Source organism: Molothrus aeneus, chromosome 13 (assembly GCF_037042795.1).
Source record: "Molothrus aeneus isolate 106 chromosome 13, BPBGC_Maene_1.0, whole genome shotgun sequence".
Lineage (NCBI taxonomy): Eukaryota > Metazoa > Chordata > Aves > Passeriformes > Icteridae > Molothrus > Molothrus aeneus.
This window is the reverse complement of record NC_089658.1, coordinates 10,468,281-10,496,052: the sequence shown is the minus strand read 5'-3', so window position 1 is coordinate 10,496,052 and position 27,772 is coordinate 10,468,281. Positions and strand designations below refer to the sequence as shown.

The window sequence follows — 27,772 nt, the reverse complement described above, 5'->3', positions numbered from 1 at the left end:
CATGCCTATCACTCACACACCCTGCAAAGATAGAGAAATTGTCTGAGCCTTTCATGTGGCCAGTACCAACCAATGTTACCGTGCTAGGTGCTATGATATAATTCAGCTTCCTGGGCAAGGAATCAGAAGTATTTTGGAACATGGAGACAGGCATCTCCATGTTTTCTAAACTTCCCTGTTTAGGCTCCAAGATCTCCTTGTTTTCTAGAGTCACTGATGGAAACTGCTCCAGCTCACAAGACATTTCCATTGGCAAAACTGAGTACCAGGTTGAAATGTAGTTGTTGAATCCCCTCACCCTCCAACACAGTTGGGGGACAGGTCAGGATTGTGGCAGCACAGAGCATCTCCTCCATTTGTGTAAGATCTCCACGGCAGGACCAGCCTCTCCCCTTTTCCTAGCATGACTGTACCAGCACATCCACACATCCCTGCCATCCCTCAGATACGATGCTTGTAGTAACACAAGGTGCACAGAAAACACTGTCATCGACAGAAAACTTGGAGTGTCCCCTAGCAATCCACTTTTCTCTAAAGTAAAAACGATATTTTTATAAAGAGAGGTGTCTGGGGTTCCCACACCAGATTGCACAGTGCAGTGAGCCAGTATAACACCCCATAGAAACCCTGGCATGTCCTACAGACTGTGACAGCCCCCAGAGCCCGCTCTTAGTGCCCTGGCCACAGTAACAAATCTCCGCTCCCGAGGCGAGGAGCCAGCTCCGGCGGGCCAGCAGCCCGTGGAGGCCGGCAGGGCACGGCAGGTAACGGCAGGTAACCCGGAGCGCTCTCCGGGGCCGCCGGCTGCTGCTGGGCGAGATCACCGCGTCTCTCTCCTCTCACACCGCCCCCGGAGCCACCCCAGCTCCGAGGCAGCTCCACGGCGTGTGGGTCTGCGTCCCCCGGCCGCCCCAGCGCTGCCTCGCCCCGCAGGGCCCGCAGGACAGCGGCGGGGCCGCACCGCACCCGCGCGGCCCGAGCCGGCCCCGCGGCACGGATAGGGCCGTGACAGTCCCCGCCCCCGCGGGGATCGGAGGCCCGGCAGGAGGGAGGGAAGCGGGGAGGGAGGGACGCCGCCGAGTTCCGCCCCAGCAGCCATGGCCGCGTAGCGTCTCCTCGGCAGCCGCGCTCGGACATGGGCCTGCCCCGGGCCGGCGGGCGGAGGCAGCGAGTCCCCGCGGCGGTGAGTGCGCGGCCGGGGCGGCTCTGGGCCGGCGGGGAGCGAGGCCTGCGGGGAGGGGGCTCCGGCAGTGACGGGAGGGGCGGGCGCCCTTGGAGGAAACCCCGGGCCCAGCCCCGCCGTGCGGGGGGAGCGGCCCTCGAGGGGCTGCGGAGGGCAGGGAGCCGGTCCGGGCCGCGCGAGGAGAATCGGGCCTGGCCCGGCGGGGAGCCGGCGCTGTGACCTTGGGCAGCCCGCAGTCTCCCAGCCTTAGCCCGGCCGAGTGAGGAGCGAGCGGGGCCGGCGGAGCCGCCGCCGAGCCCAAGAGCGGCCGGAGGAAGATGGCAGGGAAGCAGCGCTTCCCAGAGTGCCGCACTCCTGCGGCCGGCGAGCTGCGGTGTCATGGAGATTGCCACAGCCCGGCCGGGCCGCCGCAGCGCTATTGACCGCCCGCTTAGAAACTTGAAGGAGTTTTCTGCCTCCCTGTCACCTCCCCGGCTTCTTATCACCTCTGCTGTTTGCCTACGCCTTGCAAATGTTCATTTATCTAAATAACAAGTGGAACTATTTGTGGTTTTACCTAGAATAACTTTCAAACTTCCTGCAGAAAATCCAGTGTATTTAAGAAACTTTATAGTGTGGGATGGTTGTCTGTCAAAGGGTTTTCTCACTGCGTGGAGAGAGTCCTTGTGAGGCTTGGCAGTGCAGGCTGCTGCAGGTTTCAGCAGGGTACGTGGCCAGAGAGAGACCCGTGATGTGTTACTGCTCTGGAACCAGAAGAACAGTGCAAGTTTGGGTACTCTCTGTGAGCATAATGAACTTGCCATAAGAAGCCCCAATAGTTATAATCATCCTATGCACGTTAGGTTACAGGACCAAGGTCTGTAGTATTAACAATACCAGAGCCTGGAAGAGAGCTAGAGGACTAACAGAACTAAATATGCTGATTGATTGTGTAGTTCAATCATTGAAAAATTCTTGGTCTCTACACTCAAATTGATAATCTTAAAGAAAACCAACTCTTGTGTACTAAGTGCAGACAGTACAACTTAATTCTGAGAAAACTGAGTAACTTAATGCTCACGAGAAATCCATTTCTCATTTGCCCAAGTGCTAGAGAGAAAAATAAGTGAATAATACTTGATTATATACCTGAATTGGTGATGCACATTACTTGTGTCAGTATTTCACAATGTGTTAGTGTGTGCATTGCTTGCAGTGTAACTGCTTCAGTGCATTGTTCTTTCTGTAGTCATTCCACTTAAAGCTTACTCATATCCTTAGTAAAACTGGCATGATAATTACATGTTGAAAAACCTGTCACCAACAGGTATGTTTCTCTGTCAGGGTAAAACTATCCATTCTAAGCATGTCAATTGCCTATAGTCATACAAGCATGACTTTACTTATATTTTGGGATATTGGCCTTGTTTTCAGCACTCATAGGTATGAAAAAGGACTCAGAGATAATACTTCAGCTGGGAGTAGAAAAGGTGTCAGGTTTTGAGTTTGATCTTAATTTTTATTATAAAAGTTGACAAACCTGAAATAGGTTGTTGCTTCTTCCTCATAGGGTCGACTAATAGTAGATTTAGCTATTACAACTTCTTCAGTCTCTTCTATTCATGGTTTTATGATCCAGTTTTCTTTGATGCTGACTAGTTCCAAACTGCATTTGTGGAACTGGATTTTACTGGATTTCTCCACTGACACTAGGCCAGTTAAGAATCTGATATCTGCAAAAAATTTTTTTCAAAATCAGATGGCAATATTTATCAATAAAGGACCTGATTTGGACTCTGAAATTATAGTCTTCCCAAAGCATGCTCAAAAATTAAGGAAATAAACCATGTTCATTTGAGTATGAGGAAAATTAAGGTAATGCGCATCTTAAAATTTAGTAGAAGCTTAAGAATTTTAAAGGGTTCTTACAAGCTAAGACTGAGCAGTCAACAATGGTCAGTCTGTAGTAACTAAAATCAACTTGGGGCATTTGTGATGGATAAACCTGAAAATGTTAGTTACAGATCCAAAATTAAGATTCTGTATAGAAAAATGTCTTAAAAACTGCCACTGAAATCTCATAACAACTTAACACATATGCTGTATTTTGATTAAGTATGTGGTTGAGAATTTGATTTTTTAAAAAGTTCAGAAAATGTTACTCCTTATCCATTCTTTCTCATCTCCATGCAGCATATTTTATGAATTGTGATGCTGTGGGAGGTCAAAGGGTAATTAATATCTCATTCATCAGCTACTGTGGTTAGAAGCTCATGTTTTAAAAAAGGCATAGAAATTTCTTTTAATCAGAAAATAAAAGTTCAGCAGTGAACTTGCATGGCAGTTTAAAGACCTGCAGTTATAACTTAGTGACCATAGGAAAATGTGGAAAGACAATTTTTGTTTCAGGCCAAAGCTCAGAGGTGGCTTTTACTTACTAGTTCTAGATTTGTACAGATGATGTTCCAGAAGATATGTCCTTTTCAAGGTATGTCAGCAACACTTGAGAATTTACTGACATCATTAAATGGTTCATCTTCCACATAATCTTGAGCTTTTTTTGCTCATATGCACACAGCACAGTAATGCTATGTGCATATCTTATTCAGACTGCGTATTTAGTTACAATATTCTGTCAGAACACAACCAAATGCTGCCACTTAAGATTAAGAAAATACTGGTTACATAACAGAGCAAACATTGAAGATATATTTGGAAAGGACTTAAAAGCTTCAAAGGAAAAGTCTATTTACAGTTCCATGGTGAAAAAAAAAAAGCCAGGTAAAGATATGCTCTGAAGGTAGACTGAGACAAGCAATACTAAAATCTTAATAAGAGTGAAGCCTCTCTTTATGAGGTTGCAAAAAGTATGTCTTTGTTTTAGGCTAAAAGGCTTTTGTACTGGAAAGGTCTTCTTTGGGGCAGGGAATGTCTGTGTTTTGTTTCTACTGCATGCAGTTCTAATGAATTATCTGCCTTGTTTTCAGCTCATAAGTATCCCCCTGAAAGTTACAATTGAATGAATGACACATCATATACAAAAGACAAGGTTTTAAGATGAGTTAGGTATGGGATATGTTTTTAATTCTATGTATTAAAGATAGTATTTGAGGACTTCAGTACTTACTTTATAGAATTATCTGGAAATGAGTCCACTAAGAGAGGATTTTAAACAAATTTTTCAGTTTTAAAAAGCTGATACCTAGTTATCAAGGAAATTTGCAAATACAGCATCTGTGTTCAAGCAGTAAGTTATTTTGCTAGATATTGGTTAGTCTGACCTTGGCATACCTTAGACCAAATGTTTGTGTTAACTCAGTGTCTTTGTTTGATAACCAATTCCTTGCCCAACAAGAGTCAGCCTGGCAATGCTCTGTGCAGTAATACTTCAGGGAGTACAACAGCTCTGAGCCTTGGAAGGATCCCATTCCCACCTTAGCCTCTCATTCTTGACTGCCCATGCCAACTGCTGCCCTTGCACAAGCTGTGTAGCCTTTCTGCTTCTTCAGCAGGATGAATTGGCTCAAGAAGAGGTTGGAGAAGTACCAGACCAGCATGAGAAAGAGGGAGGGAGATTGGGACTACCTCATTGAGTGGCTACTGATCAATTTAGTCAGGTGAAACTTCCCTCTGAGGTCACTGACAGGTTTTTTTTGGTCACACTTGATGCTGATCACATTGAGAGTGAAGGAGAAATGCTCTACCTTCATCTTCTCAAAAGCCATGTGGCTTTTCTCTACTAGGAAATAACTTCCTTGCTGATATCATTTGAGTGTCTGTCTTCTAATGAGTCCCCTTCATTCCTTCAGTATTGCTCACATCTGAATGTCTCCCCTCTTGCTTGTGAGGGAGCTCAGTTCCTCCCCTGCCACCCCCAAGGCTAAAATAAAATAGCTCACTGTGTACTAGATGCAGAGAGTTTTAGTTAGACTGTCTGCAGGAGACTTCCTGGACTTCCCTTTCTCAGATAACATGATGTAACAGTCCCTTGTGACCAAATTCTGCTTAACTATTTCATGGCTGCCTGGAGAGCGCTTCCAAATGAAAGCACAAAGTCAATGGCACCCAGGAGTTGAAGACCTGCAGGGTGTCCGAGATGTTTCAGTAGACTTTAATGGTAGCAGCCTCTCTGTTCTCAGCTTATCTCTTAGCAAGACATTAGAAGTCATTTTTCAGAGGGGGTAATGTGTATTTGCAGAGTACAGAGGAGTCAGCTATTTTTTGATAGTATACTTGCTGGCATTTCAGTAGAATAAATGTGCTGGATGTGATGATTTTGAACATTCATGAGTCAGCATTTTTTTTTAATTTTTCCGTTAGCACAGATATTGCTAGACATTCTTGATCAATACATGAAGTGATTTCAAATAATTCTGTCACTTTGAAAGATTAATTTATACTATTAATTGTTCAGACACTCTATTTGCTAGCTCACATAAGGTGAGATAAATTAGGTAATAAACCTACACAGGTAACTATAACTACAGTACTAAAAGTAATTGGAATATAATTTGGCTCTTCCTACCGTTTTTCCTCCTCCAGAAAAATATTGGTAGAGACTTCTAAGAAGCTGTAACATCCTAGAAGGGACATAAGTAACAATATTAACATGCCTGCTGTGGCATCTGTACCTAAGGAGCTCTACCTCTCTACTTCATTGAAAGATCTCAACAAGAAGACAGAAGTAAAACCTGAAAAGACCAGTACAAAAAGGTATATATGTTATAATTGATTTTGAATTAATACTTAAAATATTAGTGGTTCCAGAACAAATTTGTTGTGGATCTAAATTTCCTTCATTATTTCTGCTAGATACAAAATCTTCAATAGTCTTATGTATGGCTCTCAACTGTCACATTGGATATGCTTACTCCCTTCAGAAGTCACTTGGCATACTGACAAAGCATGACTTGGACAGAGCACAATGCCCACGAAAATCCACATACTTAGAGGAAAGGCTACATAAATGCAAATCTGTAAAAATAACAAAACCTTTAGCAAATGTCTGAATGCTTTGCCTCCCTCTAGCATTTTTAGACAATCAATGATTTAATTTTGTCTTACTATAACTTAATTTTTCCTAGAAAGAAAGTTATTCTTAGAAGGGAAGAGTACCTTTTTCCATATCTCACTATGATATTTAATTATGGAAGATTTTAAATAAGGCTGGTAAACAAACTAGCAAAGATAAACATTATTTGGAGGAACATGATTGCAATTCATATTTAATGAAAGCCTTATATTAAGGTGGTAAAATCAAATACTTAATATATGGGTGAAGTCTGTAAACACTTAAGATGACATCTTGTAATGAAAAGGTGTTTGAGGACAAGTCAACAATTATGTACTTTACTCCTCTTCTTTGGTTTCAGTTATGTGCAGAGTGCCCTTAAGATTTTCAAAGCAGCAGAAGAAAGCAGACTGGATGGAGATGAAGAAAAAGCTTACATCCTATACATGAAATATGTGGCTGTTTATAACCTTATTAGAAAGAGACCTGATTTTAAGCAGCAGCAGGTATAAAAGCTTTCTGGCTAATCTCTTCTGCATTGGTCAAAGTATGAGAAGTACAGAGAATTACACTAATGCACATTCAAAGGATCACACTGATATTAAGTAAACTGTCTCACTTATGGTGCTATTTTTTTTCTTTCTTGATTTTTGAGAAGTCTGGTGTTAATTTCTTTTTGTTTTCTTTTTATGTTTGAACTATACAAATTGTCAGATCTGTGAATATTTTTTCATGGAAAAGCATTCCCGTAATTTTTACCAGTCAGACTTCTTTGGTGAAGTTGCCTTGTCTAGTCTTTAGACTAGACAAGTAAGTCTTTAGTAAGTCTTAGACTTAGACTTTAGTCTTTCTTACAAACTCATATTTGAATGAAAAATGTTTTGACTCAAACTAGTTCTTTTTTTTAGCATTAATATCATTATAATATCAATTCTCCATACAATTAGTGACTCTTGACATGCATAGAAGTAAGCATAGTGACATGCATAGAAGTAAGCATTGTTAAACTGCATATTTATATTATGTGATGCTTGTCATTTTAGGATTATTTTCATTCAATTCTGGGACCTACAAATTTAAAAAAAGCTCTTGATGAAGCTGAAATACTGTCAGACAGCCTTAAACTCAGGTATGTAATATAGTTGATGGCTAAAACATTGTTCCTTTTACCTTGAGCCTGTATGTGTGCCAAGTGCAGATTTTCATGCTATTTAGTCATAAGCAATTGCACTTGAGTAAACCATAGGTACCTGAAACTCTTGAGAGCTTAAATTTATTCCCAGAAGTCTTTTACTAGAGATAATTTTCACTACCACACACTCCAATAACTTGTCATTTTGTACACTTTCTGCTAATTCCTTGGTTTGTTGACAGTGTCTCCTAGTTTAGTTAATTGACATAAAAAGACACCACAAGGTCTGAAGTACATATACAGGAGAGATGATCAAGAGCAATTTCCTCCTCAGCCTTTTTATCACAAGGTCATCTGAGCCCAAATATATTAATGAATGTTCCTAATAATCAGATAGCCTACAAAATCCCCCTAGTCTGGATGTAGTTTCCACTAAGAAATGCCAGGTTTTGATTCTTTAGCCGCTTGCAGATGTGTGTGTGGAATGCACAGTTCTGCCAGTATGTAGATGAGCAGATGCTAATGGGCTTTTGGGTACCTGATTATCAGCTGACAAGTTAATCTTTGTGCCATAAGCCACGAAATTGTGTTAGTAAGTTGCAAGGTAGGGTCTATCTTTAGGTGATATTTAGCACAGTAGTTCTTATTTCCAGCCTTCTCTGCTTCTTGCATCCTTAGCAACTGTCTCACTCTTTCAACTCTCTCTCTCTGCAGCTGGGCACATTTCCCTTCACAAGTGTCATGTCCCACCCCCCTCCTTCGAAGTATTCTTGTGAAAGTGTATTTTATACCTCCAAAGTGCTAAATCTATAAAGTTAGTTTTGGTGAACTGTGAGTGTAGTTACATGTATGTGAAAAGTGACTTCACAAAGAGCTCATGACACTGTGTATGAAACAATCTTTAGATTTTCTTTGTTTAGGTGAGTCTTAAAATTAAACACAGCTACAAATTCATTCTTAAGAGTAAAGATTGATAGAATCAGAGAAACCCAAAATGTAGAGACTTGTTGTTTAAGTAACTTATGTCTTTTTATGAAAGGAACGGAGTTTTGGAGTTGATGCAGTAACTTTTAACTACTCTGGCAAAATGTGTAAATATTTAAAGGTAACAGAAATGAAACATGACTCCTGTGTAACTACAGAAGTAGTTTCAAGGAAATTATTTGTATAATTTCTTCCCCAGGCAGTAGGCCAGCAAATAGTTTGAATGTTAATTGTTAACTAAAAGGAGAGCTGATGAAACTTGTATAGGGGCAGGAATGCTTACATGAATGACCTACTACGTGCTTCAGAAGTATAAATAGGAAATTGATGGGTAAATATTTCATACTGACCAAATTAAACTAAAATCTGAAATATGCTTTAGTGTCATTAACTCCAAGTGGGAACAAAATACTCAGTTCTAACTTACAATGGCTGTGCCAAATCAAGAAGCCTGTTTGAAAATAAAATTACAGACTTGCTGCCTCCTTCCTCTTAGTGGGCAATTAGTGCAGTAGACTTGGAGGTGGAATTTGAATGATCTAGGTTATTAACATACAGCTGTATTGTCACTGTTATTTTAACCCTCATAACGCAACATCTGGTTAAAATGAGCCCTTACTAACACAGTTCTGAGTTCATGTTTTACTTCTTGCTTCAGTCATCCAAATTGTTAGGTCAAACATTCTATTTTTGTTTTATGATACTAGTAACCCTTAAACTACTCAGTTGTATTAAATGTAAGTGAATACTATTGAACAGTGATGTGACTGTACAAACCTGCAGTGGTGATCTGAAAACTGTAGTTTGGAGATCAATCATGGCTTACAATACCATGATTGTCCTTCCAGTGGTGAAAGGCTGGGAGGGTAATTTTCAAATCTGAGGCTTTATGAAAAGGACAGGTGTATGCAAGACCTCACCCCCCAAAACTCCTTGCAGTTCTTGCATTGGCTTCCCTGTAGGCCCAGTGTTTGAAACAAGCACCAGGCACACAGGTGAGCACATCATGGAGTCAACTTACATTCTGAAGGTGATTACTGTAAAAGCAGTTCTGATCCGACTTCCCAGAAAAAGCAAATTTAGATATCTGAGCTAACTTACTCTTCACTGGCTCGATTGCAAAATGAAATAAAATACCTGGGATGACTGTTGTAATATATTGGACTTTACTTGTAAGTCACCAGTACCTATAGTTGTCTATGGAAAGTGAAAAACATTCAGAGATACCATAGCTAAGCATGACCCCAGATTTTAAGAAAAAAATAGCTTTACAATCAGTGGCTATGTAATAGGACTCAAACCAAGATTTAACAATAAGAAAACCAACCCAAAAGTGGGAGAAATAAGACCACATAGTTAGGAAGCAAAATGGAGTTTGTTGGAATACAAAAACTGGCAATACTTTAACTTTTTAAAATTCTAAATCCTTCTTTTAAAGTTTTTGACTGAAGACTTAGTGATTTTGATATTAATAATCCAAGGTTACCCAAAACCACAGTATTGAAAAAAAAGGCACTTTTTTCCCCCAATAGATATGAGGAAGCCGAAGTTCGGAAAAAACTTGAAGAGAGGGACAGACAGGAGCTACAGAAAAAGCAAGAACCAAAAGATGATGGAAAGAGCTCAGCCAAAAACTCCTCAGAAAGTGCTGTGGATTCCAAAGGAAAAAGCCAAAGGGTAAGTGAAGATGTTTACAAACTCTAATTCAATCTGAATGGATAGTTTCAATTTAGTCTCTACTAGTAGCTATTTCCAGTTCAGAATCAAGGCAGGGGTTTTTTGAAGTAATGTACACTCTCCATAACCCTTCTTTGACATTTCTTTGGAATATGTGAAGTCCTAGTAGCCTCCAAGTCTTGTGTAAGATAGACTGAGCTTTATGATTAAGTCAAATTCTGTTTTATGCCAGAATTAGTGCAAGAAACCCAAGGTAATGGTGACAAACTGATATTAAGGATAACATATCTCCATTTTAGGGGAAGGTTGACTTTTTAGCAGTAATGTGGAAACAATTAACACTTAATTCTCCACAAATACTTAAAGAATTTCTTCTGTTAGATGATGGTATCCTAGGTTATATTACCTCTCTAACTGTTTTCTGTCTAGGCAGGGCAGCAACCTCAGTATCTTTTGAGTACATTTCTCAGCACATCTTCAGAAGCAGCTCCCTTGTGCTATGTTTGTTCCTGTGGCTTAACTGTCTGATAAGTTTCGTTTGTTAGCCACCTTAGTTCTCAGTATTACATGCTAAACTTTTTTTTTCCCCTTATACAGATTAATGGTGAGACAAAGCATTCACTGGAAAGAAAAGATCAGTCTGATAGCCTGAGTGGTAAGAGATGCAGTGCTCACACAAATGTGAAAAATGTTTCTGTATGACTGTGCACTAATCACCTCACAGCTGCAGTCTTTCTCAGCAGTTATTTCACAGTTAAAATATTTTGATGAAATTCTAGTATCCTGCATTTCAGTTATAACAAATCAGTAATTCATTAAACTCTGTATTAAAGCCTTCGTTACTTCTCATAAACTTAGAGATCTGTAGTTAGTTTTTCAACTGTTCAGTAATGGAAGATGAACTAGTCCTGAAGTGGTCAGGTTAGAAAGAAAAACAGCTCTACTGCTGATAGGCAAGGATGAAATATGACATCTTACTCAGTTAAATACAAAATTTTTCCATTCTCCTTACAACCTTCTGCTTTTTGTTCTTGTAATGAGTATGTGAAAATGTTCTCTAGAGTTCTCAAGAGGAATATCTGCAGCATGTAGTTCACAAATGCTTGCCTATATAGCTTGATTTAAATGAGACCACAATACATTAAACTTGTTTATCACTGAAATATTCAGTATTTGTCTAATCTAACAGATCAGGGGCTGATCACTACAGCAGTGGGAGCAAAAGGCCCACACTGTAACATCTCACCTCCATGACTTTGTGGGATTTCTTAGTTCTGTCATCTGTTTGCAGTCTTGATTGCACCAGTCAGATACCATAGCCATTCATAGCTATCTTCATTTATAATGTGGCTTCTTACGTGTAATTGCTTCTCTCTTTCAAGGAGCAGTCACACCTGAGAGACTGTTTGCAATGATGTCAGACAAAAATATTGAATTGCTTATAATGGATGCTCGAAAATCAAAGGACTATCAGGAATCCTGTATTCCAAAATCCATCAGTGTCCCAGAAGAAGCTATCCATCCTGGGTAAGACATGATGTTAAATGAGAGTGAAATATTTAATTTTCTAAAAAAGTACATGCTTTTAAAGCTTGTACACCTAGTGTCAGAATCCCTGCTGTATACCAGTGGGTGAGATGTATCTGCACAGCTCTGTTCTTGCATGTACTGACTTCAACACAATGCATATTTATTTTATCCCAGCACATAAACATCTATAGATTATATATTGTTGGACAGAATGGTACTTGTACATGAATCTTTAAATGCATGTTAATTCATTTCAGAGATACTGCTTACCTGATTGAAGCTAGACTCCCAGAGGAGTCTAGGGATTCATGGAAGAGGAGAGGACAGTTCCATTATGTTATACTGCTAGACTGGTTTAGTTCTGCTGAAGACTTAAAGCTGGGAACAACTCTACAGAGCCTGAAAGATGCACTTTTTAAGGTTGGCAAATTTCGTCTTTTCATTCATTAATTAATTCATCTTAGTAAATAAGGCCTTGAAGCACTTATATTTGTGTGTATATGGAGGCCTTAATGACACTTGGTTGAGTTTTCAAAACCTGCTTGTTTTGATAGCAGAAGTGTAGTTTGAAGTTTCATACTGTACTCTAGTAGATGACAGTATAATTTATCAAACAGGTGAACAGCAGAATGACTCAACTCACTTCCTCAATAAGCAGCTCATCAACTTACAGTTCTCTGCTGACAGAGTTATTTGGGAAAGTACTTTTAGTCCTGTCTCCCAGGAACAGTCACCTTCTCTCCTATATTAGCAGCAGTAATTCCTAATCCCTGGAAAGTGATTGGCCACCTACTTTGCAGTCCTATCAGCCAGGTACTTCCTACAGTGGAGGGGCTGCAATGAAGGAGGCTCCAGAAATATTTTCAGCACAGTTAACTTTTCTGCATTTTTGAATATAACTTTTAGGTAAGCATTAAATTAAATTTGAGTTTCAATAGTGCAGGAAGCTTATAGACTCCACAGTGAGCAGATGCCCAGCATTTTCGAGTCAAATTCTCTGTAGCTGTGTTGTCTCTCCTCTGTACAGTGGTGGCTCTTGTGAAAGACTGCAAATCTTTGTTACCTTGACATTCAGGGCTGGGCTTCAGAGATAGTTCAGCAGTTCTCCATCTTAATTGCTTTAGAGACTCTGTTCTCTAGACTGCCTTGTTCATGTACTAGTACTGAGGACAGCAGGAGGAGGGCAGTCTGAACCCTGAACTCTCAAGGGGTTTCAGAAAGTCAGTGTTATGCTTTCTAAATCACTAATCCCTCAGCAAACATACAAGATAAGAAACTGAAGCAAATACTGTAATAAAAATACTTTTCTGCATGGAGGATTGTTATGTGAAGTAGCAGTAAGTGGTTCTTTCTCTGCTAGAAATATTCACACCCTGTTGGAGGCAGAGCCAGGAACCAACTGTGCTGGGCATTCTCCAAACACAGAGAGGATCCCTATTTTTGCAACCTCCAAGTCTTGTTTAAAAATCTCAAAAAACAATCTCTCAATTTAACGACTAGGCACAGGAATTTAAACAACACTATTAAAAGTTTACTTTCTATTTTAAATCAATTAACTTTAAACTTTTTTTTTTTTCCGTACAGTGGGAAAGCAAAACCATCCTGCAGAATGAGCCTTTAATTCTAGAGGGAGGTTATGAAAACTGGCTCCTTTGTTTTCCACAGTATACAACAAATGCTAGAGTAACTCCACCCCAGCATGGCAGGACTGAAGCAGTGACTGTTTCTTGTAAGTATAAAGGATAACACCCCACCAAGCATTTGTACTTACTGGATGAGTCTTCCATTCAGGTGTTTTTAGGAAAGTCTTTATTATGGCTAAAAGCTAAATTTTGGGTTGGAATGGGGGGTTTATCTTGCTTTTGTGGTTTTGTTTTGAGAATTCTCTTATGGTTCCCTCCTGTACCCCCTCCTGCAGTGGATTTTACATATCCTTCTCTGGAAGAGCCAGCTCCTGTGCTACCTGTTGTTGCTGAAAATGAAGAAATGGGAGATAATTTGGAAGAGAGACTAAAATCACTTAACAGACCAAACATACAAGATGCTGCTGTTCCAAAATCTGACAGCTCCTTTGTAGTTAATCCCATGTCAGTTACAAGAAGTATCCCTGAGGTAAGCTTTTTGACCTGTTCCTTTCTTTCAGTTAGTATATGGTTAATGTGTTAGAGACCCACCACACCCAGAACTCGAAATCCACAAGTAAACATACTCAATACATTTGTTTAAGCCTTGTACATGAGTATATTGGTACAGAGACTCTTGGTGGTCTGTGAAGCTGTGGTAACTGATCTACAGAACTATATGAAACTAAATACACTCAACAGAATTGCAGAAGTTTTCATAAATGTTTTCATGTGAGCATGTGAGAAATTCAAGGTCAGCAATTGATCACTAATTCAGAAAGTTTATATAATCTTTCTACTTAAAGCAACATAGGATGAAATACAGAGAGGACAATTAAGCCATGGTTTACCTTAGCTGTTCCACAGGTCTGATTTCCAGCCACTGTATCTTCATTCAAATAATAAAACATTTAGGTGGTTTGTCACTCTGGGCCCAGTAGTGAAAGTATAGGAATTTGTTTCTTCCTTTCATGTGAATAAGACTTTATAAAAACACCTATGTAGAGTTCTTACACTAAAATAATACTTACCTTAGTAGACATGGCTAAAAGCTCTTCAGTTTCTATATGCAGCCTTTAATATAGATCTCATTCAAGAGACCCTATACTGTAAAATTTAGAGACCTTATTTCTGCTTGTCCCTGAACCAGATGAGCTTTTATTTCTTCAGAACACTCACTCCAGCCTCAAAAACAACCTACTGGCAACAGTTGAGCATAAGCCATTCTTAAATACCCCTTCCCATCAAGCAGATCTGCCTTGAACGTGTGCTTTGTCACATGATTGAGAGGGTCAAGCCCAAATTAGGCTGCCTGATTGCCCTAAAATATCCACCTTTGAAAACACAAAAATAGAGGGTTGTGGTAATCAGTGCATAATGCTGTCCTTATGATTCTTTAGGGCTTGTTTATTAGTTCACACCTGGAATGAATACCTAATTTTACTAACAAGCAGTTTGAATGAGAAGATTCAATGAAATTGAAAGATCTCTTTCTCTGGCAGAAGTCAACTTGATATAATCTTTATTCTCTTACAAATCTCACTTAGGAAGAGCTTAGCAAAGAGAGTAGTGGTAGCTGTAGTGAATTGTTCTGCACCTGTGTTACAGGTGGATCGTTCTAAAAAGCCTTCACTAAAAATCCATGGTGATAACAGAGCAAAACCTGCAAGTACAATCAGTGACAGCCAGTCTGGTGAGAGTGGAAGAATAGTTCCAGACCGCTCCACAAAGCCTGTGCATGATGGAAGGAACACTCTGACAGAAGAAGAAAAAAGTCGGGTCCATGCAGAAACTGCTGCTCTGTTAGAGAAAAACAGACGGGAAAAGGAACTGCGGGAGAGGCAACAGCAGGAACAGAGAGAGAGGCTCAAGAGAGAAAAAGAAGAACAAGAGCAAAAAGAACAAGAACAAAAGGCAAAAGAGGAACAGAAGGAAAAGGAACACAAAGAAAAGCTACAGCAATCAAAAGAGGACAGAGAGCAGAAGGAGAGAGATGAACAAATAAAAAGAGAACAGGAGGAAAAGGAACAAGAAAGAGCACACAGAGAAGCAGTAGAAGCAAAAAAGCAAAATAAAAATGAACCAGAAAACATTGGTGCGAAAAGAATTGAGATTGACAAAATATCCATGGAAGAAAGAGAAAAAGGAACTCGAACACCAGAAACACAGAAACGGGCACTGGGTGATGCATCTCAGACCTTTGTGACTGTTCCAGGCAAGGTCAGTGAAAAAGAAAATCATCATCAAGTGTGAGGTAGTAATGCACTTAAATCATTCTGAATAGTCCAGTTTTAATCTAGCAATTTGAAATACATAATTGGATATGTATTTAGACCACATTTTACATAAAAGTAGAGGAGAGAGTTAAAACCAAGACACAAATAGATTTTTTTTTTCCCAAGGCAAACTTGTTTCTTTCTTGTAGGTGGACAGCATGTAATCCCCACGGGATAACAAAATTTCCCACTCACATGGAGCTAGAAGGGATGATGGTTCATAGACTGCAACCCTCCGTTTCAAAAATACAAGCCTGGTGGTGTTTAATCTCTTGTGCCAGCTTGGTCCTGTATGAGGTGTTAAGGACACAATGGTGTCATAAGGAACCCTTTAGTGCCCCCAGCTGTAGAAACACTGACAGAACAGGATTTTGTTACCTGGCACAGGAAGCAAAGCAACATCCTCATCTAGGATTTTTGCTGAAAACAGTCCAGTTCCAAACCTTGGGGGGAAGGGAGGAGTGTCACAGTTCTTTCTTTCCTCATTCTTGAAAAAAATTGCAAAATTTCTCAATGTGCAAATCATGTGATCATAGAACAGGAACCACTTGCAAGCCAACAATGGAACAGATGTCTTTACAACCACTTCTCAAGAAGTTGAATTAAAATATTTTTCTCTGCTTTTGTAATTGCAGTTGTGATTTGATCATATTCTGATGTTTGTTTAATCCAAATGAACAAGAAAGCAAAAATAAATCTTCCTGTGCAAATTTAGCACAGTCATTCATGAGCTTTTGACTGACAGAGAAATGTCACATTATCCCAAAATGACGGCCTATGATCAACCAAATTCATGTTGGCTTCACAGTTTGCCTTTTCCATGGAGAGGTTTGACCTCTCCATGGAAAAGGCAAGTGAAGAGTGAAAGGGAAAAAAGCCTGACGTTTAACAACAAATTGTAAACCCCACAACTTTTAGGGTGTAAAGTAGCGTAGGTGGAAGTTCTGCACTTTATTTCTGAGCTGTTGAAACTACAGAACAAACTGTAATACAACATTCAGTTTCAAAAACTATTCCAGTGAATTGCCTATAGTATGTAGATGGAATAAAAATACCTGCTTTAACCACTTTGTTGTGGTACATGCATTTAACAACCAAAAAAGAAATTATAACTCTATCAGCATTGTTTACTGACATGCCAGATGAAAATTGAAGCCTTCTTTCAAAATCTTTTGCAGCAAATGGGGGTTAAAGGACAACCAGACAGTGAAGCTCAAAAGCCAGGACCCCTTAGAGAGGATTCTGAACAAGATACTGAAAGACTTAAAGTAAATACAAATGTATTGTATGTAGTCAAAATAATCAAGCACAGATGCTTTATGATTATTATATTATGTTAAACTCCATTTCATTTCAATTTTGAAAGTCATCATCTTAAGAAAAGACTATGCCATATTGACAGTGTTTGTTTGCTTTTTTTCATTGGTCATATTCATATGAAAAATACTTGAAACCTCCATTATAAGTCTTGATGTATTTCTAGTGGCACTAACAAACATTCTCCATGCATTCATCATCTCATGCACACACCTTCAAGTGCTACTTTAAGAGGGAAAAAAGCTCAGCCTAATGTGTTTAACAGAAGCACATACTCCTACTATTTCCTGATTCTTCAGGGGAAAAATTGAGTTTTGTGACTTTCATGAGACTAAATGGTTGGTTTGTTTCTTGTTTTTTTGGAATGCGTCAGCAAACGTTTTGTTTAGATTCCAGTGTTTTTTGTTTAGATTGAGCAATATAAAATACTAAATTACCATTACAATACATTTTATTTCTATCTATAATCAAGGATTTATTGTACTGTTTGCACTGAATCATGTAACTCCATAGAGAAGTCACAGGCAGCTTAGGAACTGTACATACCTTACTTTTCTCTTTGTTTATTAGTCCCAGCGGGAGCCATTAATGAGAGCACGAAGTGAGGAGATGGGAAGGATAGTCCCAGGGCTGCCTGCAGGTTGGGTAAAGGTAACTCCTCTTCTGAAATGAAAATCAAACTGTTCTGTGTCGTTTTGTCCTGTATTTCAGTTGTGTCTTACTTCTAAAGTTAAACCTTGTATCATTTTTTTTACTCCCCTTTAACTTCCACACAGTTACTTTCTGAATTTTAATATTATTTGTAATGAAACTAGGACAGTTCATCTGCTGTTCCTGGTTTTTGCTGTTTAATAGGCATTTTGATGAAAATTTCCCTTCTACTAAATTTAATCCATTGAGTGTTGAGGCCAGTCACAACTTAATATCCCAATGTCTGAAAAACTCGTGCTGTTGTTAATAGGTAAGTTAATGATGGATTTTCACTTGAGTTTGAAACTATTTTGGTTTTTTCCCCCAAGTTCCTGGATGACATCACTGGAACCTATCGCTACTATCACTCACCAACCAACACTGTTCAGATGTACCCACCAGAAATGGCTCCTGCAGCCACTCCTCCATCAACCCCTCCCACCCGGAAAGCCAAGGCAAAGGTGGCAGCTGAGCGGGAGAGGGAACACTCCAAGCTCAAGCGCTCCTACTCGTCCCCAGATATCACCCAAGCCATCCAGGAGGAAGACAAGAAAAGAATTCCTGTCACTCCTGCAGTCAATCGTGACAATAAGTATGTTTGTTTGATAAGTTAGATCACAGCTCAGGCAGTATGACAGCACAAAGGACTTTCTTTGTGTTTAAGCAACTGAAATTCCTTACTGTTTTCTAAGTGGGTTTGAAAGGATGCATGAGTAATAGACTGAAATTTTGTTGCTAGAAGTTCAATGTATTGAGCAGTTCTCATTGGGAAATCAGTATCATAGTTATGTATTAGCAGGAATTTCAGAGGCCACAGTCTATTAATTGGATGACAGTTGCATTTGAAGTTCTGTTATTTGTGTTAACATACTAAAAGTCTATCTTCTGACAGTTTGTGAAATGCAAGTTTGCAGATTTTAAACTGTATTAAACAGCTAATTCTTCATCTGTGAATTAAAGAAATAAAGGGAAAAAAATATATAAATCTCACAACTGATAGTGCCTAAAACTGAGCCTCATTATAGGCCAGTGTATATGGATTTCTCACTGTTGCATTGGCTGGTTTTGAGTACCCTAAATGATGGTATTTGGTGCCAGGATGGTCCAGTCCCTGTGGGTGGTGGGGTGAGGTGTGGTGTCTGTTGGTGTATGTGCACAACTTTGTCAAGTCTGAGACTCCTAAAAAATAATTTTTTGCTTATAGACCTGCCTGTTACACTAAAGCAGAAATTTCCAGGCTCTCTGCATCGCAGATTCGCAATCTCAATCCTGTGTTTGGGGGATCGGGACCAGCTCTGACAGGACTTCGTAATCTAGGGAACACTTGCTACATGAATTCCATATTACAGTGTCTGTGCAATGCACCTCACCTGGCTGAGTATTTCAACAGAAACTTGTATCAAGCTGATATTAACAGGTAACAATCTCTCATCTGCCTTTATATTGGCCAATTCAAGAAGATCACTTGGTGGGGCTGGTTTTTTTTTTAAGTAGGAGCCAAATGGTAACTTTTGGCCACCTTGACATTTTCAAAATTCATTTGTGTCACTAAATAGGTTTTACTGGACTGTGATAATTATATTATGGTCACCACATTCATAAAATACATGTGTGCTAGTCTCTTAAAACCAAACTGAATATTTAAATAGTTCACAAAACTATGCTGAAAACAGCTGTACCTTCCATCTGGAATATGGTACCAAATTACAGGGTTGACATAGATGAAAATTTAACTCAGTCTAATAGCCAGTTTTCCTTAGTCTAAAGAAATTATTTTAAAATTGGGACCATGTTTTGAATTTAAAACATTAATATTAAAACCTAGTTATTTGAATGGCTCAGATTTTTTTTTTTGTTTCTTATTTTATAGGTCAAATTTTCTGGGACATAAAGGTGAAGTGGCTGAAGAGTTTGGTGTAATAATGAAAGCTTTATGGGCAGGACAGTATAAATATATCAGTCCAAAAGACTTCAAAATTACAATTGGGAAAATTAATGACCAGTTTGCAGGATATAGCCAACAGGACTCCCAAGAATTGCTTCTCTTTCTAATGGATGGCTTGCATGAGGACCTAAATAAAGTAAGCAATACACTTAAAAGAAATTATATATCTGTCAGAAGAGCAAGAGAAAATTTTAAAAAACTTTCTTATTCCATAAGATTATGTTACTTTAACCTTATATATAGAGAAATGTGATTATTCAGAATTAAAGTAGGAATTCTGAAGTAGTAGGTATAAGGTGGTGGAGGGAGTCACAGAAGAAGCCTCACTAGACAAGAACTGGATGGCTACACTGACATGTTTAAATATTCTTGTGAATAATCAATCATATGCTTGCCTATATGAGATTTCTTACTTACATATATGCTAATATATTGCTGTGGTATTTAAACTTCTGCTATCCAGGCTGACAACAGGAAAAGATACAAGGAAGAAAATAACGATCACCTGGATGACTCAAGTGCAGCAGAAATAGCCTGGCATAAGCACAAACAGCTCAACGAGTCCATCATTGTGGCACTGTTCCAAGGGCAGTTCAAATCCACCGTGCAGTGTCTGACGTGTCACAAGAGGTCCCGAACCTTCGAGGCTTTCATGTATCTCTCATTACCACTTGCATCCTCCAGCAAATGCACTCTGCAGGTATGGGCAACTGGAGAGAAACTGCTCCTGCAGTGCCAGCTGGCACTTGGTTGTGATGCTGCTGCTGCTCACCCTCTGCTTGAAGGGGTTGGTCAGCATTCTGCTTAATTTGCATTGACCTGAAACATGAACAGATCTGAATCTGCATTTTTTTTTCAATTCTTCTAAAGTTTAAAGAAATAGGTCATTCCTTAAAAGTTTTAAGTTAGCAGCAGGATGGAAATACTGAAGCTGCAATAGCAGCCTGTATATTACTTGCTTTGGTATATTACTTGCTTGGTAGGTCACAATGTAAGTATTCTGTGGTTTTAAACAAAATATTGTCTGTACATTTTGAAGGACACTAATTAATATCTGCAGTAAAATTTGCTTCCACACATAGATTTAAGTCACTTTTCCTCAGTGAAATGGAGGATGCAGATAACCAATGCAGGTTAACAACCAAATGGGAAACAAGCATTTTGATTATACTTGCAAAAACACCTACTATTCACAATCTCTGTATTTTGTTTTAGGAATGCCTTAGATTGTTCTCCAAAGAAGAAAAGCTCACTGATAACAATAGATTTTACTGTAGCCATTGCAAAACTCGAAGGGATTCTTTGAAAAAAATAGAAATTTGGAAATTACCACCTGTTCTTCTTGTGCACTTGAAACGGTAAGGAAATGGTGATTGGTGGATATTAATTAGGATGAAATGACCAGGCTTTGGTGGAACTGGATTGTTCCATGGCAGTGGCTGAGCATTTTAACTTAGAGAAGGTCACAGATACATTACCAGTTGTAATGTTGCAAGAAATTGATTTTCATCTGATGCTTCTTTTATGAGGCTGTAACTCCCAAGGCACTTTCACAAGTGATCTCTTGTTATTTTTGCTAAGAAACACATAAGCAAAAGTTAACAGAACTGGGGGCTTTAGTTGAGATCACATCCTGCTTAAAAACAGGGAAAACGAATATGCTTAATACAATGGAGTAGCTTGTGAACAGCCTTTCATGGTGCTTTTTAATTCTCTAGATTTTCCTACGATGGAAGATGGAAACAAAAGCTTCAAACTTCAGTTGATTTTCCACTGGAAACTCTTGACCTCTCTCAGTATGTTATTGGTCCAAAGACTTCCTTGAAGAGATACAATCTGTTCTCAGTATCGGTGAGTAACCAGTCACATTTCAAACTCCAGCTGCACTTTATGCCAGGACTCAGGGTGGCCTGTGTGATTCAGCCAGGCTGCATTGTAGTTACAGATTAAGTTGCATCCTGAAAAAGAACAATTGGGATTTAGTAAAAATTTCATGTTCTAGATTATTTCCCTAACCAGGGAAGAAATGGCAGCTTTGAAGACCACTAACCCTTGCCTTACATTCACAGAATCATTACGGTGGGCTGGACGGGGGGCACTACACAGCCTACTGCAAAAATGCTTCAAAACAGCGCTGGTTTAAGTTTGATGACCACGAAGTGTCCGAGATCTCGGCGTCCTCGGTGAAGTCCTCAGCTGCTTACATTCTCTTTTATACTTCCTATGAACAGCGAGCAGTAGACATGGCCACGTAAAGGAATGTGGCTTAAGGAAAGTGGTTCTCTTTCTTCAAGAGCAAAGTAGGCCTGGGAATGCATATAAATATGCAGAAGTGCAGCAGACCCAGTCACTGGGTGGGAGGAGCAGGGTGTCTGCCAGCAGGGCTCGCTGGGGCCGTAGCAGTGCTTCACAATCAGAGACCAATGGGCAATGCTTGTGGTCATACTGCCATCTGTGGAACCATTTACGAGCATACTTGCATTACTGTTTATTTAAAAAAGAACTATATTTTTAGTCTGCTCCAAAATTAAATTCTAGCTTAGTCATCTGAAATCTATTAACAAGTAGTTTAAAATGTCTTAAAATCCCAAGGCATATCTTGGTTTATTTTTTTCTTTCACTGTTAATGGCCTTTTCACATTTCTAACCTTAAGCTTGACTCTACTGTGAATACTCTAGAACGATGTAAACAGTTAGGAATGTAAGTGTACATATTGATTGCATACTTGCACATCAGAATTATGTATATAATAAAATGTTGTCCTTTTTGTGAGAATCTCTAAAACTCAGAGGATTGCATTTATTTGCCAGCTCTAAGTAATAGCAACACTACTTAATAAAAAAGCAGAGCTGTATTATTTTTTCTGTTAGCTTTTGTCAATATTTGTGCACTTCAGAGTTATTCTAAACAAGATTTTCCTTTTTAATTTTTTAATATAAATTTTCATGTACACATGCATTAAAAACCTTAATGAAGAAATTATTTAAAAATATATCCTGTTAAATGTACGTTTGGGTTTGGTTTTTCATTCTCAGCTGTTATGTAATGATCAAGATTGTACATAATAACAGTCTGACTCATACTTACACAGTTTAAAGGTTCTCCACATAAAAATACTGTTTTGCATAGAGGTGATTAGTTTAAAAACTTTTAGTTGCATCTTACATATTTCTCTGCTATGGATTAGGGTTAGTTTTCCTTTTCTGATAAGGCTGGCATTCAAAAGTCTTAAATTCTGAGCTTTTACCTGTCTGTCTGTTTGTCTTGCTGATGGAATTAAGACCAATATTGATTGTTTTCCAGAAGCTTGCAAGCTGCAAACAAGTTTGAAGTGCTGGAGAGACAAAAATGACATCAGTAGAGCAATGCCTTTTTCTTTTTTCTGTATTAATGGTCACTCCATCCTCTCTTCTGTAGCACAGTCTGGTCTGGTTGTGTGCTTTCACTTTGGTATCCTTCTGTTAGTTCCTGAAAGGCAGCTTAGAACAACCTACTATACTTAACCAGCAGAAAAACAAGAATTTCCAGGTAAGTGCATCTGTGTGCTCAACATCTGTGTTGCTTTGAGGGGTGCAAGAAGGTTGTCATGGAAAACAACCCTGGCCCTTGTGCACATGGAGCAGATGCACATTCCTTCATGGCTTAGGGCTGTCACTGTCCTTTCTAGGAGTCACTTCCTGAAAGACCACGACAGCTGATCAGTGGTGCACATGCTCTAGTTTATTGATGAAACTGGAGTTGGCTAATGCTGCTGGTGAATTCTAGGTGCTGCCCTACCCAGTGTTCATTTTCAAGACTAACAGGGTGTCAGTAGCCTTGGGAGATGTAGAAGAGGAGGTAAGCTGTGTCAGCCTGCACTGCAGAGTCTGGGATCTTGGTGACCTGGGCATCATCAAAGCTGTACCAGTGTTGGGTGATTGAGTGCTTGCAGAAGGCCGTGTAGTGGCCATAATCCAGATCTCCAGCATGGTTCTGTAACAAACAACACAGTCTGTTAAAACCAAACTCCTGTTCTGTCTCCTTACAGGCAAAGCTAGGAACTGGCAATGGTTTTATGAATGCACTTGGAAAAGATGGCACAGAGGGTTTTAGCCCCTTTTGGCCTAGGGCAGGGAATGTTAATTCAAATAAATTCTTTCAAACAGAGTAAATGGATGATGATCATGCTTATTTATTTTGCAATTACATTTGCAACCCAACTATTAGCCCTGGTACAAGTCACTATAAGAGGACCCCATTGTTGTGAGCCATGTCCTTATTTAAAACCAGGATTCATGCTGGATCAGTCTGTGAGTTTACTCTGAAGAGGCATTATGTGCCAGGAGAGCATTCTTTTAAAACTGGGATGTTGGGGAAGAAGGAGAAATAATGTCTCTGTCCTTCAGTTACGTACTGTTACTGGATTATGTCCATGGCTGGTAGAAAAAAGCGTACAACAAAACAGATATTAAATTATAAATCTTTATACATCAAGTCCAAACCAACACAGGCTTCATCTGCTCCATGAGGCAGGGCACTCCCAATAAAAGCAGGAAGGGCAAAGCTTACCACTACAGCACACAAGCTGTACTCTGTATTGTTGTGACACGATGTGGAGATGTAGGGAGAGAGATCCAGATCGCTGAATGGATAGCAGACAGTGGTCGAGAGTTTCCTTCGGTGCTTGTCCTGCCAGGCAAACCTGAAATGAATTTTTGGACTATTTTAAATGAGCCTCAGCTTCTATTTGTGTTGTGGTGATTGCTTAACTGACTTTCCTAGGAGGAGGGAAAACCATCAACTGACTACCCAGCATTTGAAAGAAAGATCTCTGGTAATGTTGTGTATTGCAGGTGTCCAGCAAGAAAAGCAAAGCTCTTGCTTCCTGATCCTTCTGCCAAAGCCTGAAGGCATATCTGTGCGTCACTCTCTGTGTCCTAAACATTTTGGACGGGACTGCAGTGCCAGTGTCAGCTCTTCTCTCATGCCAGACTTCATCCCTCTTCCCTCTGTAACTTTGAGTACATCACTGCACTTTTTAATCATTTGCAGTGTGGCCAAGAGCTGCAGCTGGGGACCACATGTCCTTTGAGAATGTTGAGAAAAGCAGATGCTGAATGGAAAATTAAATAAGAACTTCAAATAACATAGTTCTGGGAAGTCAAATCATCCCAGAGTAGTTTTCTTTATAGGTGGAAAGTTGTTAAGAAAAAAAATTCTTTAGAATAAATTCAGCATCTGGCTATGTGTGGCTAGTGAAATCTGTTAACCCAGATGCTCCTTTGCTGATGCACCACTCTGATTTGGTAAAGGGATAAACAAAACCAGAGTGTCTCAACTGCAGTAGCAGCAAGCAAAGCACTGTGTCAGTCCTGCTTTTGGAACCCAAGCCACAGGCTCTCTGAGCTGCCACAGGAACTGATTCACAGGGATCATTCAGGGACTGGATGAGCCACTGCACTGGGCTGTAGTCAGTCACTGCTTGCTGGAGTTCTCTTCCCTCTGGAGAGCAGATCCCAAGTATAGGGAGAAATTTGATGGCCTGCAGGACACAGGCAGAAGACTGTACATGAAATTCAGGAATGCAACTTGCATGTTTGACAGCTGTATTTGTATAAATGCCCTTTTAGCTTTCAGGTATCTAAAGTACTAAACCCACTTATTTGCAGAGATCAGTTTCCTTTCAGGCAAACACAAATGACTGTCCATCATGACTCACATTACCCAGGAGCTGGCTATGTCCTACCTCACTTAGACTGTACCTCTTTAGATGAAAGATGATGATCTGTGGTGCCTTGGTTATGGAGGCCTTTACTGTTGCATCTTGGTTGCTTCCACACCAGTAGCAGTGGATTTGGTTGTTCTGAGTCAGTGTGTCTGGCTGAAAAAAGCATTCCAGGCAGTCCTGTCAAAGGAAAAAAGCCAAACATCACTTGATTGAACACATCTCCCTCCACCCATGAAGGTGCTAAGAGATGAATTTGCTCCCCCTAACTGAAGTGTGATGCAGCAAGGCTGACATTACAAACTTGTAAGACAAAGCAGCCAATATTGGTTTCCATTTTCCCCACCAAGGCAGAAATACTTGGATGACTGGAAGAAACCTTCATGGCTTCTATTGAATGATCTCAATAGCCTTCATCCCCTGGCACCTCGTGAGCACTGCTCCTGTAACCTTACCAACTGACATGGTTCTGAGACCAGTAAAGACACCCCACATCTAGGGACAGATCCAAGACATTCCATTAGTGCCCAGGAGACCAAAGTAACTAAAGCCCTGCCTTTTTTCAATAAAACCTATTAGTCTAAGCCTCTACTCCCAGATGAAGCAGAAACCAGCAGGAAGATGCTGGCTGTTGTACCTGCAGAGAGCACACTCTGGTGGAAGGGATGGGCAGGGAGAGGACAGTGAAGCTCTCGGGTTTGTCACTGAGGGCTTTGCATGTCAGACACCTGATGGCATAACTGAGCTGTCCCTCAAATAAGTGTGTTATAACAGATGTGCCACTGCTACTCCTTGTGCTTGCTCCTGCAGCAGAGCTCTGTCTTTCCTGGCTTGGCTATATAGAAGGAAAAAAAAATTGACAAAATGTAGATAAGCAATTGTTTTGAGAAGTGCCCTCACTGGGTTTGAATAGGTACTGCCCACTCCCTGGGTTGATCAGTTGTTAGTCTTGCCACAGAACATGGCTCTAAAATGCTGTTACTTTACTTGAGGGTTCATACATGTAGAGTAAGATTGATTCATTTTCTGAGAGAAAAGTAACAAAAATACAACAATTCAGACATTTGATAGCATTAATTGCTTGAAAAGCTCTTTATCGGTGGCTCTGGAGGGGATAAAGTCATGGGGGCATGGCAGACGTGAAGTTTTCAGGCAGATGAGAAAGTGGAAGAACATTAACTGTGGAAGGAGAAAGGAGATGAAGAGGTTAGGACAGTGAAACTACACCAGCATTGTCATTTAGATGGGGCTGCAGTTTGATGGAGTATTAGATAAGAAGCAAATTAATAATTGTGTTTACATGGGTCTGAAATAAAGGTAGAAAAGGGAAGTTATTAGTGGCCCCATCATAGAGTTCAGAAGAGGATGATAGGCAATTATTACATGAAATGCTAAGTCATAAAATGCAGAGGAAACAGCTGTAGTTCCCAAAGCACCACAGCTGGGCTCTCACCTGCTTGAAAGCCTCGTGGAGGTCATCCAGGACACAGATGAGGAACTCCTGTGCATCATGCTGAGTCCTCCTGCTAAAAGCTGGGTACCGCTTCCCAAAGACAGAGTGAAAAGCCTCAGGGGAAACAAAGTCAAACTCTCCAAGCCACATGTCAGACACCAAACAGCCAAAGGCAGTCGCAGACTCTCCAATCTCCCTTGGAAAAAAGGGGAGAGTTTCAGGTGATGGATGAAAAAATAGTGTCTGCCTTCAAGTGGGAGCACAAGACAGAAACTCAGAAAACAGATGCTGGTAGAGTACAACTTTGGCAGCTGTCACTTGGCTTGAGGGACTCTGCAGATCCCAGAAAGTGGTAGGAATCATCATCAAGACAACATTAAGAGGTATTACCATCAATATGGGAAGAAAAGTATCGTGGCTGAAGGACCAGCAAGGAATAGGGCTGGGCTCTCAAAGGAGAAGGAAACCAGCTGGTGGCCAATCTGACTGGAACTGCCTGGGGGAAGCTGGCAGGTGCCTTGGACATTCTCATGGCAACATATCCTTTGGCAGGAAAATAGTGCCAAGCAGAAAGCCCTCAGTACTGTGAACAAACCAACTCACTCGTGCAGGGCTGTGTTCCACTTCCCTGAGAGGAAATACTGCACGAGCGGGGTCAGGCTGCAGAGGCACTGCAGCACTGCGTTCATGTAGCACGTGTTCTCCAGGTTCTGCAGCCCTGTGAGCCCTGGGTGCAGGCTGCTCATATCCTCCAGCTGTTCCTTGGGGGAGTACTTCCATTTCCATGCCATCCTTCCACCTACTATGAGAAAAATCCACAACAGTGGAAATCTAAAATGCTGCTGTTTCTTCTTCACATTTACTCCTCACATTTATTCTTCTTCTTCACATTTATTTTCACCAGGTTTATAGTGGTGAAGACTCTTCATCTTCCCCACTAAGCTCTTTCCAATATGGTAAGATACATCATTATGAGGTGTTATTTAAATACATGAGGTTTTAAGACTTATTCCTAAAATTCCATTCAGTCTTTTACTCCATTCAGTTACTCAAAAACTACCACCACTTGTGAATAGCCATCTCTAGGGCAAAATGCTTAATAGTGCATATTACATTATATTCAATTTCCTCAGGTACAGTACTCACCTATTTTCTAAAACCATTGGTTGCAGTCCAGATGCTACTAGAAGCAGGTTGTTCTTCAGAGTTTTGCTCTAAAATGTTACTTAATTCATGTTAGGAAAATTTTAGTATGTTTGTTTTCTGGC

General features: G+C 40.1%; 2 protein-coding genes across 3 annotated transcripts; one reads left to right on the top strand and one right to left on the bottom strand.

Annotated features, from left to right (window-relative positions):
- Window positions 1-1,074: 1,074 nt before the first annotated feature.
- Window positions 1,075-22,355, top strand: USP8 (ubiquitin specific peptidase 8). 2 transcript variants are annotated; one of them, XM_066558549.1, is made up of 20 exons: window positions 1,075-1,183; window positions 5,705-5,875; window positions 6,535-6,679; window positions 7,217-7,302; window positions 9,822-9,966; window positions 10,564-10,621; window positions 11,349-11,493; window positions 11,754-11,916; window positions 13,081-13,225; window positions 13,415-13,608; window positions 14,727-15,338; window positions 16,573-16,662; window positions 17,282-17,362; window positions 17,731-17,993; window positions 18,606-18,818; window positions 19,272-19,482; window positions 19,810-20,046; window positions 20,562-20,704; window positions 21,065-21,197; window positions 21,416-22,355. In XM_066558549.1, exons 2-20 carry the CDS (start codon window positions 5,772-5,774, stop codon window positions 21,599-21,601), a joined length of 3,354 nt encoding a protein of 1,117 aa, XP_066414646.1. In that variant the 5' UTR covers window positions 1,075-1,183; window positions 5,705-5,771; the 3' UTR covers window positions 21,602-22,355. The 2 variants fall into 2 exon arrangements, with proteins under 2 accessions (XP_066414646.1, XP_066414648.1); XM_066558551.1 differs by lacking the exon at window positions 16,573-16,662.
- A 1,303-nt stretch (window positions 22,356-23,658) lies between these two features.
- USP50 (ubiquitin specific peptidase 50) lies at window positions 23,659-27,295 on the bottom strand. The gene is given in 5 exon segments (XM_066558552.1): window positions 23,659-24,028; window positions 25,089-25,231; window positions 25,689-25,886; window positions 26,505-26,700; window positions 27,108-27,295. Coding segments are annotated over 5 exon segments (1,095 nt in total).
- Window positions 27,296-27,772: the final 477 nt, after the last annotated feature.

Bases quoted from the DNA above. Each gene is read 5' to 3' on its own strand.
- USP8 (XM_066558549.1), top strand. From the start codon at position 5,772: ATGCCTGCTGTGGCATCTGTACCTAAGGAGCTCTACCTCTCTACTTCA. The intron at 9,967-10,563 runs GTAAGTGAAGAT...CCCCTTATACAG, and splicing joins CCAAAGGAAAAAGCCAAAGG to ATTAATGGTGAGACAAAGCA. The intron at 17,994-18,605 runs GTATGTTTGTTT...TTTTGCTTATAG, and splicing joins GCAGTCAATCGTGACAATAA to ACCTGCCTGTTACACTAAAG.